The sequence below is a fragment of the Ixodes scapularis genome, unplaced genomic scaffold, assembly GCF_016920785.2.
Source record: "Ixodes scapularis isolate PalLabHiFi unplaced genomic scaffold, ASM1692078v2 PGA_scaffold4__175_contigs__length_147842914, whole genome shotgun sequence".
NCBI classification, from domain to species: Eukaryota; Metazoa; Arthropoda; class Arachnida; order Ixodida; family Ixodidae; genus Ixodes; species Ixodes scapularis.
In genome coordinates this window covers 136,672,201-136,692,117 of record NW_024609879.1, presented here as the reverse complement: position 1 = coordinate 136,692,117, position 19,917 = coordinate 136,672,201, and the positions used below count along the sequence as shown (strand labels likewise).

The window sequence follows — 19,917 nt, the reverse complement described above, 5'->3', positions numbered from 1 at the left end:
GAGGTGTCCGGGTGACAGCGTCACAGCTGGCTAGCACGAGAGTTTGTCGTCATCGAGATAGTGAGCCACCATGGTCGCGCTGGGCTCTTGATCTACTATCGTCGGAATGTGGGGCATTCGGCATAGAATCTTCGAGCCTCACGCTAGGGCGAGACTGACTCGGCGAAGCCGAGTTAGCCTACTTTTCTAATACACGTAATGTAAGAATAAATACGAATCCTCTTGAAGTACTGAGAAGCGTTCCCGCTCGTTCGTGCTCGCGGCAGTAGATCCGATTATTTATTCTGGTAACTATATGATCACTGCATATTCTAATAATTTAGTTATAGTCTTCTCCAATACAGTAATGTTCTACATTCTCAAGTCCAAAAGACGAAAGAGTGTGTGATTAACTTGACATTACAAATTCAACCTCAGTTGTAACATCAATGTAATATCAGCGCGTAAAAAATACTTTGTGTTAGTAAATGCACTAAAAAAAGCTTATATTTCCTCTGTGAAAATATCTGCGTTTGAGCTGGGTAGCATGCAGCACACACAATGTAATAACATAAACTTTCGCGTATGGATACAACGTATTCCTTTGCATATTCCAATTAAAATTCGAGTGTATATGATAAACAGTTCTCACTGACCTACATAACTATTCCACCACCATTTCTAACCATTCGGCAAAGTACTAGGCATGACGACCCTTTAGGGTGAACGTATGATAGGCTGTTTCTTTTAAATGTATTTTACTTAAAAGAAGCTCTGCTTGGGAAGCTATTTTTTGCACAACAGCAACATAATTTTACCCAAAAACCTTTTTAACCTTTCCACATTATCTATTCACCAGAATGATCTCCATAGGCACGTTTTGTGTAGTTATACATTCTTTGAATAAGTGGAACGATACTGTCCCGGGTACTTAATTTTATTTAAGTATCTTCTATCTTCAATGTGATTAACAGCGACCCCTTCTCTTGCGCAGTTGTTAGTGTTTTATAGCAAGGTCCTATTTCTATTTGAGTTCTCGTTAATGTACATGTCTTCATCTCCCAGAGTCACTCGCTTCTGAATTCAGAAGCTGCTTAGTCTCTTTTCTTTCAACCTCATCAACAAGGAAGCTGTATTGCCTTACTGTACCTGAGCATGTGTACTGCCTTAACTATTCCTTCTGCTGGTTCCGGAAGCCGCAGTTTTTTCGTTAAATTTTCCAGCTCCAGTATTTCCGCTGTAGATCATGGTGAAGCGCCGTCTAGATGTTGTGCTTCGAAACCTGTGTGTTCTTTAGAGGTCACTGTACCCAATAACGAAAGCGAGTCGAGAGACAGAAGGCGAATCTTAAGGAGGATGGTGGCACCACCCATGGAAGCAGCTTCTATGGGCAAGCTCATAACTGAGTTGATCCAATGACTTTGCTTCCAGCGTGCCTAGTGTATTCTGTAATCCTCTTTTACATTTGACCACACGGCCGGGGTACGGGTCAGGGAAACATGTTTTAATTGCATCAAGAGTTTTTACACAGACCCTGTTTAGTCTTCGTGTTTAACAAAACAACTTTAAATAAGATGTAAAAAATATAGCGAGTAATTTGCTTCCTAAATGTATTGGAGATAATTTTTTTTAATCATACACCAATTTAATTTCAAGTTGTTGGGGAAACGCTCCCAGTTGATGTATTAAATTTTCCAAACATTAAACTTTACAATGCCTTTAAACTCTACCTCAGTTTTATTATAAATATCAACCAACTTACCTTATTTTCTATCACTTCGCTTTGCGCCACGTGGTATCACCGCATTTATTCCTTTGTATGAAATGCTCCTGTGCTTTTAGAAAAATTAAAGCTCTAATCTTTTAATCCCGACAATCGCTGAAGCAGGATACAGTATACAGTGTCATTGAATAACACATTACAAAATTCAATTTCCCACACAGCCAAGACTTGGCGTTGGTTGTCGGGGATTACGTGGATTTGAAATCAACAGGTAGGACACTTTTAACTATCCACTCTAGGCGTTTTATATAATTAACAAAAAAGAACGAGGAAACTTAGGAGAGTAAGAACTGGAATCAAAGATATAGACAAAGAAACAGGAGGGCTATCGAAAGAGAAAATAAGAGTTCCTTGCTGCACTAGAATAAGGTAGCATATGATGTATGTTTTGGAAAAGCTTTTTCTCAACTAGGAACATTTACTAAGGATGTGACATCATCCAATATGTTGTCTTTACAGTAGTTCCCAAAGGCCAATTGGAAATTAATTCAACTATTTGTAGGCTAAATGTGTGCACTTGGCTTATAAAAAAAATGCACAACAGCTATAAATACTCACACTTTATATCTGCATTTTCTATTTATTTATTTATTCTCAAATGTGGTAACCGTTAAAGGGAGCTGTAGGTAAAACAAAGTAAGACAACAGAAACAATATGTAGAAAGAGCAGTAACAAAAGATGTAATATATGTATATATTACATCTTATGTAATTATAAGATGTATATTATCATAACCCGGGTATCAAAGGTGTCCTGCAAACAAAGACACTTTGGCAATTAGCTGCCAATTTGCGGTTTGTTTTACTGCTAAATTTACGAAAGACAGCACTTCAATTTGACTTTTAAAATACAAGCATTCTAACTGATTCATTGGGGAAGTTGTAATAGTGGTCGATCTTATTCTAAACCATGCAGGAAAAAGGGCCATTATTACTAAACATTAAAAAAATCTATGGGCTGTGTCGACATTAAAGGGATACTGAACCAAGGACTTTAGTGTCCATAATAAGTGGCGCACGTTCTTTCCACGAGCCAGCAGCCGCCGATGTGCGCGAGCACACGCAACAAAAATGACGTCAAAGGCCTCCATTCGCGGTTGAGGTGACAGTGAAATGTATGGGCTTTGGGCCAAAGGAGAATAAAGACAAGTTTTTCATCTACACAGTGGTGTCTGGCGTAAAAGGGAAGCGATTAATTGGTCTAACAAGCACGTAGCTTTCACTTGTAGAGATGAAAAGCCTGGCTTTATTCTCCTTTGGCCCGAAAGCCAATCATTTCACTGTCTTCTTAAGCGCCAATGGAAGTCGTTGACGTCATTTTTGCTGCGTGTGCTCGCGCACACCGGCGGCTGCTGGCTCCTGGAACGAACGTGCGCCACTTATTACGGGCACTAAATTCTTTGGTTCAGTGTCCCTTTAAATGCTCGCGTTTCCTGCAAACTTTACTTTTTTGTTGTGGTTGAGGGGGGGGGGGGGCTTTATAGGGATTGAAAGCGAAATTTAGGATTCAGGCGATAGTCACAACTTACGCAGTATTTTGCCGGGCTAACATACAGTTCCCTCAACAAGGAAATGCTGCACGTTTTTTTTTTTTTACAACTAAAACAGAAGTTTTAAGTGGCCACAAGAATTTCAGATTGTTCCTTACATGTTTGTAAAAAAAATCTCAACGTAGCCCTCTGGCGACAATTTGCCTGGATTACGTCATGATAAAGTTTGTTGCATTCAACGGCACAGGAAATTATAGAGGGTGATTTTTATTGTTGGCATTACAGAGAGTTTTTTTTTTGTTTTTGCTTTTTCAACCCTTGAATTTTAAATTGTTCTGGTTTGAGCAGGTGAGTTATGCGGCCAGGGGGAAGCAATTCATAACACAGTCATAATTATAAGTATATTATTTACCAGATTTTTCTTTATAAATTTTTAATTAACGAAGATAAACATGCAGCTCTAATTGGAAACTTGCTGAGCGCATTCAAAACAATCTGTAGTGCCTGGGAAGAGCGGTAAAACGCAAAACTCAGCCCTTGACTGGGGGAAGCAAAAACGTTCCCGGGCGGTTTACCCATCTCTTATCATACGCCTTCTTGCACCCCTAGCCTTGTCCCTATTTTACGACTGATAACCGCACTACGGCGCCTCACGCGATGTAAAAGCATTGATAACATTTACTGTTCTAGTTATTTCCAGTGATGACTACAAAGTTTCTAATTAAAACTTATGTTAATATTCACTAATTAAAAGCTTAATAAACAAATTTAAGTAATTATCTGGCTTATCGTGACATTCAGCCTCATATAATATGTACCCCTGACCGTAAAAATCAAAAGCCGAAACCGGATTATTGTAGCTTTCACGGGTTTTTAACAGAAACATTAAAGCCTAAGAAGCACCCAGTGTAAGAAATAAAAGCTTATACGTATACATATTTACCAAATATAATATGGGTATTATAAGTTAAAGCTCATTAGCGATAAACAATTTTGATTATGAGAGGAAACCCCAAAAGTACAAATATGAACATCAGTTTGTCAAAAGTACATTTTTTTAAAAATCCAATTTCGTTTTTCTTGTTTTGTACGAGTGCCCTTGGTATTGTCTAAACTATGCAATAAAAGTCACGATTTATGTATTGCTCCGAAATAAAAAAGCTGGGCATATTGAAGAGGCGATACATTTGAAGCTCTATTCCGAGAAGCATAGCTGGATATCGTACCCTATTTTCTACCTAATATATAAATAATTATTGGGACATTGTCAGAGCATTGGTTGGCTTCGATTAAACACAAGATTCAATGGAGTATATCTGAAGCGCACGTGACAGATTATGGGTAATATATGAGGGAGCTTAATACACGTCCGATTTGCAACATCAAAACTCAGGAAAATCAAAATCTTAAGCACACTTGTGAAAAACAGGAGCTTAGAGATATTTCCTGCAAACGTCCTATTTTGGGTGCTTGGGCCATTATGGCAAAAAATAATTACTTTGGATGTGCTGACTTCCTTAACCCAAAATTTCCCCTTTTTTTAACTGATGCTTTTCCATGCACACTCTGCCTAGCGAAAGGGTAGACTTGTATAAACCTTGGTATCTTCGCTTCTATTTTCAGAAGCAAATTAAAGCCTGCATACACCGTGGGAAGTAAACACAGTTAAATAAATTATCTGGTTACACATATTCCCGAGAACGTTCATTGTGATAAAAAAAAAAGTATCTTTAGAGGAATACTGAACCGAAATTTCGAGCTGACAAAGCAGAGCTAGAGAGATAGGCGGGACACTGCAGAACCCAAAAACACCACTCATACAGCGATAACTCTAACGGATGGCCGTATTTTCGCAAAAGAAATGTGGAACTGAACACGGCCGACGAGGCCGACGAGACATATGACGTCACGATTCTCATGCGCTCTTTCCTCGCTTCGTCCCTTCGAGCAAGTGAACCGAAGCAAGGAGGAGAGAGGAGATGCCGTTTCTCCTCATTCTCAAAAGTTCCAGGAGGATCCTGTTGTTATAGCCTTCGCTTGATTGTGCCCTTATCGAAAAATACGGCCATTTGTTTGAGATACCGATGTATAAATGAGGTTTGGTAGCTCGTGGCGCCCCGTTCAACGGTTGTGCGGCCTTTTTTTCCGAAATCCAGATTTCGCAATATTAAACGATGATACTAAACCTTTTGTTTTTTAAATGATATGTTTCTGACTCGGTGGGTACCCTGCAGACTGGTAAATGTTTATATAGTTGAATGAAGCTTATTATTTCGTGTAGAACGAATCGACGAAACCGAAACTGGCCTTCTGGATTGAAGTCACAAGACATCTCTTGAAAGGCAACTGACTCCAACTATGAACTGCCACTTCCGGTATAATTTAGTGATCATGAGCACGGTTGACCCAGTGAGCTGTAGCAGCGCTCTGTGAAGGCGGCCATATTCGCTATAGTTGACATTGGCCATCGCCTATTGCATTCCGAGCGGAGACGACGACATCGAGCTTGCAAACAAATTCGAGCTTCCGTTCAGTGACTTGACGCCCACATAATGTAGGATGCTTCTACCGGTTTGATACGCTGAGATTGCGCTCTACGAGGGCACCCCAAAATTCTCACAAGCCACTGACTCGCCAACTCAATGCGGCACTTTGAGTAACCCGCCATCGCCACTTCCACAACCTCCTAATGGCCGACTAACACTACGGACTGATTCCCGGGAAGATTGAGCAGGTGACGACATGCCTGTATATAGTCCGGCTTTCCGAAACATTTACACCAAACTTATTGGATTAACCGATATCTAGTAACGTCAATTTACACTAATGCCCGTGTCCCACTAGAGCGACAGACAGAGACAAAAGACAGCGCAAAGCCTCAAACCGATTCAGCATGCTCGCGATGGTACCTATGACAGGCGTTTAGTCGTTCGGTGCTCGTGAAGTAAGCACGAGCGATTGCAAGCCTGCCAAAGATACCCTCGCGTGCATGATGCTCGTGTTTGAGCATAGCCGCCTTTATTCTACGAAGCCTCTCAAATCGCGAAAGACTCTGGTTTGAGGCTTGTCGTTGTTTTCGTTTCTGTATGTCCCTCTAGTGGGACACGGGCATAATGAGGATACATGGAGACGACAGCGAGGACATATCGCCCCAATTCGAGACCGATCAGTGCCGCGAAACACCAACAGCGCCGTTGTCCAAGGGCCACAGAAAAATGTTCTGTTACCACCGCGACACTATCGTTTTATGCCAAAAATAAATCCTTGTGTGCCCTGTCATGCACCAAGTGAGATAGAACACCCTAATATGTGTACAGCGAAGCGACATTAGCTTTACTAACCCAAAACATGGCATAAGTATAATCCTGCTTGATGAGGCTCAACATAGGGTCGTTTGCCGATGTCCCCATCGCCAAACGATGGGGACATCGGCAACCACAAAAAAGGTGTCGCTGTTTGAAATGTTGGATGAATGGACAGATAAGGTCCCGGCGTGCGAGACAAGTTTTGAAAGAAGCTTCTTGATACAGGCCCATGGGAGCACCGAAACATGCAGTGCGTCAGCTGGGAATAGTTCCTGCAGCTTCCTTCACGCGTAAAACCAATAACCTCGCAACTTAACAAACAAAACACAATAATGCACCATTTTTGCCACGTCTTTGTCATTTTTGCTTCGCTTCTGAGAGCAATCTTGTATTGTTGCCACGCTAAACGCCTTTCAATGCCCGTTAAGTCCCATCGAATAGCGCTTGATCATTTCAGTTTGCCCCTCCACGGACAAAAATATTATTGTATTTTTGTTTCAGGGCATTTTTACGTCATATCGTAGAATGCTAGTCTAGGTCATATTTTTTTCTGTTTATGTAAAGATATATACATGAAATTCATATTGTTAAGAGGAGCCTTCTGCTATATTTGAATGCCGTCGATAATTACCTTCTAGATATAAAAAAATTTTAATTTTGCACGTAATAATATTTTTTTCTAATTATTTTATGACTGCTTTACAGCATTCATCATTGAATTACAGTAAAATATTTATATGCAAATATTTTACGTTAAGTAAACACGTTAAGAGACCTAAACACGTTAAAAGATAAAATAACGAAAATATATCGAAATGATAACTATGCATTTTACGAATATATAAATTAATATGCTTACGGAACATGACTTTTGTTATTATTATAGAAACGCAGCTCATTTTTCTAAATAAAGCAAGCTTGCACGAATATATTAAAAAAACAAAAAAACAAATCCATCTTATTTTGGAAAAAAACAGGATGCGCGCCGAGCTTTTGACATTGTAAAAGTTCGGCTATCGTGCCCACGCCGCGATTGCACACGAGCCACTATCCGAATGTTTGTCTGTCTATTGATTGTCGCGAGCTCAAATGGAGTCGCGCAATGCTGGGGTTCATTCTATGACCCTAAGTATAATGTAAATGGGTGTATGCCACCACCGCTACCTCCAAGCAACGCCATAAATTTACGACGGAAAGATGGACAAAAAAAAATGCTGGCTTTTATATTTAAAATTACACCGCAACAAAGAAGTTCATTGGTCACTGGCATTGCATGCGATAATACTTGCATCCGACTAGTGTGAGTGAGCTCGTGAAAGTGGAATACATTCTAACTGAATATAGTGGCACCGTCCCTTTAATAATCCTTTTTTTTAACGCATCTACGAGCATTTTTTTCTTCTTGAATGCAATCCCACTATCAAAAACTGGCGAAGACGAAAAAAAAAACAAAAAAAACTCGTTGAAGAATGACACTGGCATAGTGTTAGCCTGTTACGAGAATAAACATTATAATTAAACTTTTTTCTATTGGTTGCGTTGATCCATTCTGAATTCAGTCAACAAAAAATATTATAATAATTATAATACGGTTAGTTTCTATGCAAATCCTTCATAAGAACTCAAAGATACCGAATCAGTGGCAAGGTCGAGATACATTGTTACGTGCCTATTGCATGCAACAAGGAATCAGTGTCCTATTTTTATAATATATGGCATACTATCCCACTGTCTTAGGTCTTGCATACGTTGCGGGTGTGTGCTTGGAGACTAAAGTGGCACTTTTGGAAGACGATGGTTTTTCCCAATCAGGAGTTCATACCGCTGCTCATGAACTTGCTCACGTGTAAGTATAAACAAAATTTATATGTTGGTGCGAGACCTCCCAAAAGGATATATAATTATTGACCCCTCCATGACAAGAGGAGTGTGTGTTGAAATAACAAAAATTCTTTTAATTATATTTCTGCCAAAGAAATGATTGCTTCAGGCGCCGAGCAGGGCATCGCAGTAGCCCGTAATTTTATGTCAAACCATTTCGTTCCTGGCAGCCTTTCTCACAGGAGACACGGCAGTGTGGGACGACGCGCAGGCAAATAGCCACCTATCAGTATTGTCACGAGCTGAAATCAAGTACACGCGCATTGCTCGTGGTCGTTTAAATGTCATCTTAAAGACCTTTACATGTCATTTAAATGTTGTCATCGCAGGGAACGCAACGCTTGATATTGAGATCTTGAAAATCGCATTCTTTACAGCGTTAATGCAATCCCCACAACATCGTCATCAATATGTTCGAGAGAGAATGAAAGGCGTCTGTTTTTATCCTCGAAATTGCGTAACGACAAATACTTTTCGGTTAGTGACGTTGGGTCCGTGCGATTATAGTCTTCTTCGTTTACTTTCGTCCCCAGCCTCCTGGTGACATATCCGGTATGGGCGGCAAAAGAAATCAATAAAACATTTCAACCTCCAAATAATAAAAAAATAGTGGTGAGGCAAAACAAAAATGGATGACCGCTGTGCTTGTATCCGGCGTGTCAATCCGGGAATTCAACTCAATATGCTTCCCGCACAGGCGATCGTGGTCCGACGGGTCTGTTTCTTGTTCTTACCTTCCACGGCAACTATACATATCCACGTTCCCGGAAGAACTGAGCAGGCAGAAAACAGATGAAAACTAATCTTTAAACCTTTCCCGACTCTTTTGGCACGGCCCGTCCACGGCGTTTTGACGAGAAGGCAGGCTTTAGTACCCATTGTGATGTTAGCCTGAGACTGAGGCAGGAAAAGAGGAAGTTTCAAAGTAGAAGAAGAAGGAACAGTCGAGGATACGTCTCTTATTAGACGTATCCTCGACTGTTCCTTTTTCTTCTACTTTGAAACTTCCTCTTTTCCTGCCTCAGTCTCAGGCTAACATCACAATGGTTAATTTCCACCAGCTCGCCTGCGCACTCACTACAATAACAGGCTTTAGTACGTTTCTTTTAAAAAAGCACAGGACTGCCCTTCCCTCATGGCGACTTCCACCCGAAGCGCCCGACGCGCCACCACCACGGCGTGATCGTAACAGAGTTGCATTGGTCTATAATCAACAGTTCTCGACAAGGCTACGACGAAGTTTTAATTAAGGATTACGTCACACCCAAAACAACATAACACACTTGAGTCCTATTATTTCAATCTTGCCTACTTAAAAACACACACGTTTTTCTAATTTTAAAGCCACGTCACACATAGGAATAGAAGAAAAGCTTTTATTTCTGTGTTTTGTATGTTTCATGGTTAGGCGGGAACTAACAGAGTGTGACACTAAAACTATTTTGCGCGAAAAATCGGTGCTTTCCAAAGCTGCTTCCGTGCAGCTTTGCAAAGGAGCGATTTTTGCGCGTGTGATCTCTTCACCGCCTCTAAGAAGTTAGTGGTGAAGAAAAACGTAACAATATACACTGGCTCCTTCTCTTCTTTTTCTTATTTTACTACCCTAAGAAAACTGACGCGTTTACTTTTTGGCAGAACATGATGGCAGCGAATGAAAAACCTGGGAATACGACTATACCTGAAAAGGCAATTTCCGCAGGAACAGTGAGCAAAACACGTATTATTCGCATTGTCCCTGCATAAATAGTTTTTTTTTTTTTTTCATGTGTTATTATATTTTTAGCTCCGCAAATCACCTAGATCCTACCTTGTACCCAGGAACTGGCCATTTCTGAGTTCTGCCGTGAGGTCAACAAACAAGCCTATTCTAGAATCCAACTTCTATTAACTCGTGGCCTAATTCATTTGCATACCCAGAAAACGGCAGTTTCCGTTAGAACAAGGCTGATGCGTTGGACAACAAAAGCCCTAAACTTTACTGTTTGGAGGGAACAACGCAAAAAGGACGTAGGAAGAGGTTTGTTTGTTCTCTCCCCTTCCTCCTTTCTGTGTTTATTTCTCTTTCTTTAGAGCAATAAACTTTCATTTGTAAGTCAGCGCCCTGTCTGTGTGTTTCTTCGACCTCGTCCTACGTCCTTTTTGCGCTGTTCCCTCCAAACAGTATGTACCACCAACTAGCCCAACAACATGCCTTGCCTTAAACTTTACCTATGATATTTGAAGTTTATGCAGGAACAAATATTTATAAAGTGCGAATCATTTTCTGCACTTCATTCTCCTGAATTAGATTATCACACTAAGATTAGACAGATTTACCTTAGTAAACACGTTCCGTTAAAAAAAATAATAAGGGCAGAAATTGACGTAGCCCATTCGGAAAACCTTACTGCGGCCTGTGATCCGTCTTAAGCTTCGTGACGTCATCAACGGCATCTCCGAGTCAGCTGAAATTCCTCAAAGAATCACCTGACAGTAGGATTACGACAGTTTCACTAGTTCCTGTTTCTACGACCAGGGTAACATACCATCTACGAACGTTGTACTAATGATTAGGGTACATAGAAAATATACTTTTTTTGACCTGCAGGCTTGGTTGTCCACATGACGGGGAACCAGCGCCTCTCCGCCTGCCAAACTCTCCTGGGGCGGAATCATGTTCGGAGAGCGATGGCTTTTTAATGAGCTCAGAATTCACGGACATGACAAACAAAAATAGGTACCACCTATCGACATGCTGCCAAGCTATGATACGGTATGTTGCAGGGTAAGTAACATACGACGAAAAATAATCTTTGCATTGCTCTCAACCCTTTGAAGTAGAACAGCGTTATTCTATGTCATTATATCTGCATGAATGATATTATTACGCCGACATCGGGTAATTATATATATATTGAAAATATATGAGGTGAGATAGCAGTTGCAAGGATTACTTGAGAAATCAGTTTGTTCCCCCAACACACCCCTCAAGTCCAACACTACGGCAACTCCACTTCTTCCATCAAGTGCGCAAAAAATGTATGCTTGTTTCACACACAATATATATATATATATATATATATATATATATATATATATATATATATATATATATATACATAGGGTGTCACAAACAATTGGTGTTTTTTTCACCGTAAAAATAAACTAGGCATCGCCGAAGGCTCATTCTCCGCCCAAAGGTAGCGCTAGAGGTCACAACCAGACGCCAAAGTTTCAGCCCGATCCGATACCTTATTCAAAAGTTATAAGCGATTTTCTGAAACTTTCAATGGGAAAATGGAGCCCATTTTTGCCTATTTTCTATTTCTGGTGCCATAGAGCCCCACACTCTAAAAAAAGTTTGTGCGTCTACTTTCACGCACAACCCTCGGAGAGCCAATCATCGTAACTTACGGAGTCAGCTCAGCGAATGACGATGCCGAAACATATGTTTAGAACCAAAAATGCTGTCTGAGCTGGGACATTAAGCAATGCAAAACGTCACGCTTGCATTGCTTAGTGTCACAACTCAGATTGCGTTTTTTGGTCTAAACATATGTTTCGGCATCGTCATTCGCTGAGCTGCCTCCACAAGTTGCGGTGATTGGCTCTCCGAGTGTTTTGCGGGAATGCAGACGCACAGGCTTTTTTTAGAGTGCATGTATTCGAAAACTCCGCCAGTCGCCATTTTCTCATTGAACTTTTCCGAAAACAATTTATAACCTTTGATTAAAGTATCGGAACGGGCTGAAACTTTGGCATCTGGTTGTAACCTCTAGCGCTACCTTTGGGCGGAGAATGAGCGTTCGGCGATGCCTAGTTTATTTTTACGGTAAAGAGAACGTGTAATTTTTTTTTGTGTGTGACACCCTGTATGTATATATATATATATATATATATATATATATTGTTAAGAAAATCAAGACGGTTTAAAATCCCAGCGTTCGGCGTTCAACGGTCATCGCCATCCGTCCTTTTTCTCGCGCCTTCTTCCTGTCTTCCTTTTCGTCGTCTTCTCATTCGCAGCACCGCCACAACACTGCCCCCCGACAACACATGAACCTCGTCCCGAGGTGGTGCAAAAAAAATATTCAGTCAGGTTGATAGGGAACCAGCCGATCAAAATGAACTACGTGAACTTGCCGGCTTAGCAGGTGCCGAACCCGGTACACGACGTCGTTTAGTCGCTTGGCAACTTCGTAGGGGCTTTCCCAATTCGGCTGAAGTTTCGGGCAGCGACCTTTGGTGCGGCGTGGCTGGTGCAGCCACACTTTGTCTCCAGGTTGGAGTATGCGACCCGAGCAGCTTCGGTTGTAGCGGGTTTTTGCACTTTCACTGCTCAGGTGCAAATGTCTTCGTGCAAAATCGTGCACACAGTTCAGTTTCGTTCGCAGGTGGCGGGAGTAGTCAGAGTAAAGAACTCTGCGTGTTGTCTCACGCGATGGAAGTACTGGCGTGCCAAAAGTGATGTCCGCAGGCAGCCTTAGCTCCCGGCCCATTAACAACATCGCTGGCGTGTAGCTTGTCGCACTATGAACGGCTGACCGGTAGGAAAGTAGGAAGAATGGAATTAGAGTGTCCCAGTTGTCCTGGTGCTCGTCAACGAAGAGCGAAAGGTATTGCTTGAGTGAGCGGTTGAGCCTTTCTACCATGCCATTCGACTGAGGATGCAAGGGCGTGGTTCTCGTCTTCCTGAATCCGAGTGTCTCACACATGCTCTTGAACACTTGCCACTCAAAAGTCCGACCCTGATCAGAATGAATTTCCAGTGGTACCCCGTATCTTGGAACGATGTCTTCCGTCAAGATCCTGGTTACAGTGTCTGCGTCGTACGTTCGTACTGGAAATGCTTCTGGCCATTTGGTAAAGTAGTCAGCAATGACTATGACGTACCGATTTCCTTGTGTCGTTTTCGGTAGTGGACCTACAACATCAATGGCCACTCTTTCAAACGGGACACCGACGTTGTAGGTTACCATCCTCCCCCGGCTTCGTGATGGTGGTCCTTTACGCGACGCACAGTGGTCGCACTTTTTACACCATTCGCGCACATCTCGAGTTGATCCAACCCAATAGAACCTTTCTCGAACTCGTTGTAGGGTCTTGTATATCCCAAGATGTCCGCCAGCAGGGCTGTCATGAAGTTCATGCAAGACGGTGTCGACACGGACTTGAGGTAAAATGAGCTGAAGCGTGCTGTCTCTTCCGTCTTTGCTCTCCCAGCAACGATACAGCAATCCATCCTGTAGAATGAGGGAATCCCATTGTGCCCAGTATGCTTTCACGACGCTGTTGTATGGTGCAACCGCGTTCCAGCTGGGTACTTCTCCCACCCGCTTCCACTGCAAAATAGGTTGCAAATTACTGTCGTTTTCTTGAAGCACACGGAGAAAATCTGCAGTCCAGTTTGTCGGGTCTTGGTCATCTTGCTGGTGTTCTACCATCGCAGGGCACGTAGTCGTTTGGGAGGACGACAACGGTTGGCAGTCCAATGGAAGGCGCTGCTCGCTTTTCAGGCATGGGCGACAGTTGCCAGACAAGCAAGGTCGCCGCGAAAGTGCGTCGGCGTTTGCATGTCCCTTGCCGGGTCTATGCTCAATCCTGAACTCGTATTGTGCCAGCCGCTCTAACCACCTAGCTACTTGGCCTTCCGGGTTCTTGAAGTTTAAAAGCCAAGTGAGGGATGCATGATCAGTCCTTAAGAGGAACTTTGTGCCGTACAAGTAATGATGGAAATGGGTCACGGCTTTTACAACTGCCAAGAGTTCCCTTCTCGTAACGCAGTAGTTCTGTTCTGCCCTGTTTAGAACTTTGCTATAGTACGCAATTACTTTTTCGGAGCCATCCTGAATCTGGGACAACACAGCACCCAAACCGACGTTACTCGCGTCGGTATCGAGGACGAACTTGCAGTCTGGTCGAGGAAATCCAAGAACTGGAGGGGCGCTAAGGGAATTCTTGAGTGTGAGGAAAGAATCTTGTGCGTGTACACTCCATTCGAACGCCGTATTCTGTTCTGATAAAGCGTACAGCGGTTTGGCAATTGTGGCGAAACCTTTTACAAATCGCCGGTGGTAGGTGCACAGTCCATGGAAGCTTTTAACGTCGCGCTGATTTTGAGGTCGAGGCCAGTTTCTGACGCACTCTGTCTTCTCAGGGTCCCTCTCCATTCCTTTTTCAGAGACGATGTGACCGGGATAATGCACTCTCTTTTGAAATAGAACGCATTTCTTGGCATTTAGCTTCAAGTTTGCCTTTCTCAGACGGTCAAATACGAATGACAAATTACAAAGTGCTCCCTGGAAAGTTTTGCCGGGCACAAGTATATTGTCCAGATAAACCAAGCAAACATCGAGCGGCAGGCCCTTTAGGACCTGGTCCATGAGACGCTCAAACGTTGCAGGGGCATTACAAAGGCCAAATGGCATTACTTTGAATTGCCACAGACCATCTCCAGTAGAGAATGCCGTCTTCTCGCGGTCTCTTGGGTCTATTTCAACTTGCCAGTATCCGCTCCTGAGGTCTAATGTGGAAAACCAGGAAGACCCCGCAATCGCGTCGAATGTGTCATCAATCCTAGGGAGTGGATAGGAGTCCTTCTTGGTCACATCGTTCAATCGTCGGTAGTCAACGCAGAACCTCGTGCTGCCATCTTTCTTCTTTACCAAGACGACCGGCGACACCCACGGGCTCGATGAAGGCTCAATAACATCTTGTTGCATATCTTGGATCATCTGGCCGACTTCGTTACGTTTTGCCAACGAAATTCGCCGGGGCTGTTGCTTAATCGGAGCTGCATTTCCTGTATCGATGCGGTGTTGAGCAGCGCCTGTCCGTCCGGTCTCCAAAGAAGAAGCAAACACATCTCTGTATTCGTTGAGTAAACTCAGGAGATGTGCTTGTTGTGCTTGATCAAGGTGGCATTTGGAGCGGTCTGCTAGATCCAGCAAGGAAGCCGGCAATTCCTCTTGTGTCATATGGACAAGATCCTTTCGTGGGGGAGTAAAGCTCACAGCACGGGACCACTTCGCAATGCGACACCCCTTCTTTAGGTGGATAGGTTTATCCGTTAGGTTGGCAATGCGGATAGGAACCTTTTCATTGCCGAAATCTATTAGCGTTCTTGCTATAATGATTCCTGGAACAGTATCGCACGTGGCGTCTCCTTCAGCGACCGCAATACCATCCGAGCAGTTATTGCCGTCCCTCACCCAGGCAACGTTTTCGCTTTGTGGAGAAATCAAAGTGGACTTGGAGCATAGAAGGAATCCCCCGCCGTTTCCTAAAATTGCTCGTTGGCTGTACAAGATGACGTGTTCGTCACTTACGTCCAATGTGTGACTCTTGAGATCCAGTGAACAGCCATTCGCCTGTAGAAAATCGAGTCCAAGGGTGCATTCCTCAAATATTCTAGCCACAAAGGCAACTTGCACAAACTTTTGCGTGCCAAAAAGAAATGTAAGTTCACATGACGCCGTGATTGGCGCTGTTTCTCCTGTGGCAGTGCGCAGTGAGCACCCAGAAAGGCGTTTGTATGATGTTACGGGTGTCTTTATTCGTTCATATACATCAGTTCTTACGATTGTGGCGTTGGCTCCGGTGTCAACAAGCATCTTACATGGTACGCCTTGTATTTCCCCATCCACAAAAAGCCCGTCTTTGTCAGCTCGTAACTTTTGAACTTGCAGCGTTGGGACCGGCTCTTTCTTTTCTTTCTTAGCCGAGATTTGGCCGGTAAGCTCGGCTGGAATTAGTTTTCCGGACTGGAATAGCCCTTTTCTCCTTTACTACGCCAGCTGCAATATCTCTGGATGTGGCCTTTTTGGCCACAGCGCCAGCATGTTGGAGGTGGCCTCTGATGAGGTGGCATCCCTGTTGCCTCGTGAGAAGTTTGCCGATCCGTGTTGAGAAGCGGCACTGGATGTAAAGCAGACGACGTGCCTGGCTGATAACTACCTGGCACTGTGACCCGCCGGGTGGCTCTTACTGCCCTCGTCGTTGCCTCCACCTCCATAGCTCGTGCAACAGCGTCACGCATGCAGGCAGGTGACGACAGGCGGACAAACTGTTGTACTTCAGTGTCTCCGATTGCGTCTAAAAAGTGTCCCACAGCCACAGAGTCCAGTGTCGCAGTTGTGCAGCCTTGATACGAGAGTCGCGTAAGCCTCTCGATGTCAATGGCCAGTTCAGACAACGATTCGTTTCGTCCTTGTATCCGCGTTCGGAGAGTGGCGTGGTAGAGCCGCCCGAGGTGCTTCTCACCGAAGCTCCCTTCGAGTGCTTCTTCAAGCGCCTTGTAGTCCCGCTGGTTGCCAGGAGGAAGGTTCTGAAGCAGCTCCAAAGCTGGTCCTCGGAGTCTAGATGCCAGGAACGCTCCTCGCGAAGCGGTAGTCCAATCGTTTAAGTCTGCGACGAGATCAAAATGCACTTGAAAGGCATTCCAGGGGCTGCGTCCATCATAGGTGTCGAGCTTGACAATCATCTTCTGCGAAGCCAAAGCCAGCTGTTCGTTAGCATCCCCCGAAGGTAGTATCTGCTGTCTGTTATCCTTTTCGGTTTCTGCTGGGGCATGCAAGGAGAGATCTGCCGCGCTAGCAGTGCCGCCTTCGCTCGTACCGTCAGTAGTCTCGCCGGACCGCGATGGTGGGTGCAGCGCTCCTCGAGGTCCCGTGGATTGGCGTGACGACCCGGTGCCAGGATGATGCTGGAGTTGCGCGGAAACCTCCTGACGTAGCTCTGCTAAAGCTTGCCGGTCTTCGCCTCGGTGACGATTCTGCTCCTCTCGCAAGCTGGCCAACGAAGCTTGTAGCGCGCCGATCGCTCTCATCACCAGGTCAGGCTGAGAGGTGTTGGGATCTTCCATAACCCCACTTCTGACACCAATTGTTAAGAAAATCAAGACGGTTTAAAATCCCAGCGTTCGGCGTTCAACGTTCATCGCCATCCGTCCTTTTTCTCGCGCCTTCTTCCTGTCTTCCTTTTCGTCGTCTTCTCATTCGCAGCACCGCCACAACAATATATATATATATATATATATATGTATATATATATATATATATCTTTTTTTTCTACATTTTTTGCTTTGTGATTTGTTCCTCGGCGTGCTTATCGACCAATCCGCCATCTCATCTGCTGTAGAGCAATACTAATCTGTTCAGAGCATGCCACGCCGTGTTTTTTTTTTTAGTTGGTAGTGGACACGCTTGACGGATGGCTTGACACCGATCACCCACCTCAGCGTCTTGACTTTGTATCTTCTCCAACTCGTATATTGCGCCTTCACACACAGCCACTACTGCAACAGCGGTGCGCTACAAACTGTACTCATCGTCAAAACAGTAAAGTTCTTTAAAAACATATTTCAGTCACATTTTTAATGCGACACAGAAAACAGATAAAAGCCACCTCTTCCTGAACCACTTCCACAAAAGCCACACAGAAGCAAACAAGAGCACAATAAAGTGCACGGGCACTTTCTTGTGCTCCTTCGCACCTACAAGGGGGGACACGCAAAAACCCAATTTGTTTGATTCATGCCACCTAGGTGGTTTTAAAGTTATACCAACCAAGTATAGCATTTGGGTACATATCAATCTGATAAATGTTTCTCATAGCAAATAATAAATATTTGTCAATTTAGCTTGGAATTATAGTAAACATTGCCGTCTCGAGAGGCACGTACCAACTGTGTTTTCTGACTCAAAACCACAACTGCACTTAAACTGCCTGTTTATATTGCCTATACTCCAATTAGAGAAACCGAATATGACTGCTTGAGAACAAGAAAGTTCCAAAAGCATCTACAAACAAGTAGGCTACCTGGCAGTTTTACGACTCCAAACGAAACTTGTGAAATGAAACTTCAAGCCCACAATCATGCTGGTGGATTTCATGAAGATAAGGTAACAACAGCATCTTATATATAATATACACATATTTCTTTTCGACGAGCGCTGCATGACTAGACATCAAAATCGAATTTCGTAACGCTTCTTATTTGAGCGCGTCCAAAACTGAATAAACAGGGAACGAGATCTTTATATATCCTCAAATGGTTATCTCTAATTAGGTTCGTAAATCGAGATATCACCATATCCTACTTAAAATAGCGCCTTATAATTGGTTGAAGCTTCGAAAACGTAATATGAAAATAATATTGAAAACATAATTTGTTCCTACGTAAATTGCGTGAGAATAAAGTTTTAGGAAAGCTAAACTTAACTAAAACGCATAATAATCTAGATTAACAAATGACAAATCTTGTCGTTCAGCAGTATTCTGTATTATTGTTCTACAGTAGCATAAAAATATATAACCATAAAATAAATCAGGCATACATATTATACTATCAAAGAGGTATTTATGTAGTTAGAAATATATTCAAACCTTTGACTTTAGAATTGTGAACTTTTACAAATGTAATAAAAAGGGTAACTTTTAAGTTCATCTTAAGGTGCAACCCCACTATGCATGCCTTTTTTTTCTGAAGGTTTATATTTTTCTTTCTGTCTAAGCTACAGTCATAAAGTTAACGTGAAATTAAACAGCGGCCTTTTGAACGACTGTACTCTCTATATTGCGTTCTTTCTAATACTTGTTAGTTTATCATTTAGCTTTAAATAGACCACAGTCTCTGATATTGAACTTTTTTTTTTCGCGAGTTATGAAGTCCCAACGTCCAGGATTATTTACGTCAACGGCCAGTTTGATATAATTTTTAAGAAAAGTAAGCAAAAAACTGTGCCGAGAATGAATAACTTAAAACAAGAAATAAAACTTCGATTTATGTTAGTTCCACGTCAACTACTGTAAATAACGAGACAATAAATTATGGTTTATCTTTCAATATAAAATTTTCCAAAAACGGCCTAAAGATGGCGACGCGTGTTCAAGAATAGCTTGATTTGAAATTGCCGTCATGTGCCGCTTCGAACGCTACGTGAGAGACAGAAACGGAGCAAGATATTTGGGTGTCAGGTGCCTGGGTGCCCGCAGTGAGCGAGCCAAAAAATGTTATGACAAAAGCAGCTCTGGACAGTTATTCCAGAAAGATGAGAGTGATCACCAGCGGCCCCTGAATAGGAGGTGCTATGACATTCAATTGAAATGATTTTCACTTTGTTCGAGTTTACTGGCGCTTGTGGAACACAAGTATACTCGCATACAACGCCACACATAAAATAACTTCTTTGTGGTGGTTCAACAATATTGTAATACCCACTCCCCTCTCTAATGCGTCAAGGCCTTGAGTGTATTGCAAATAAATAAATTATTAATAATTAATTAACAATAAAGGCGGGCATTTTCTTTCGATCTATTTTTCGCAAACTTTGATGACGCAGCTTGTAGGTTGGCACAGTCCTCCGAGAGACGATATTGCAATGCGTTTTACGAATCGGAACCCAGCATTCCGTGAGAACTTGATTTGAGTTCGTGATTATCAATAGCTTGAAGAAGTGGCTCGTGCTCAATCTCTTCAAAATATTAGCCGTGCCGTATT

General features: G+C 42.8%; 1 protein-coding gene across 1 annotated transcript in view; it reads left to right on the top strand.

The window, feature by feature from the left end:
• The window catches only part of LOC115331446, a 95,604-nt gene that overhangs the window by 67,446 nt on the left and 8,241 nt on the right, over positions 1 to 19,917 (top strand). The window contains exons 9-11 of the mRNA XM_040218594.1: positions 2,033 to 2,067; positions 8,283 to 8,403; positions 18,172 to 18,319. Of these exons, the coding sequence (XP_040074528.1) occupies positions 2,033 to 2,067; positions 8,283 to 8,403; positions 18,172 to 18,319 (304 nt within the window). The remainder of the gene's footprint in view (positions 1 to 2,032; positions 2,068 to 8,282; positions 8,404 to 18,171; positions 18,320 to 19,917) is intronic.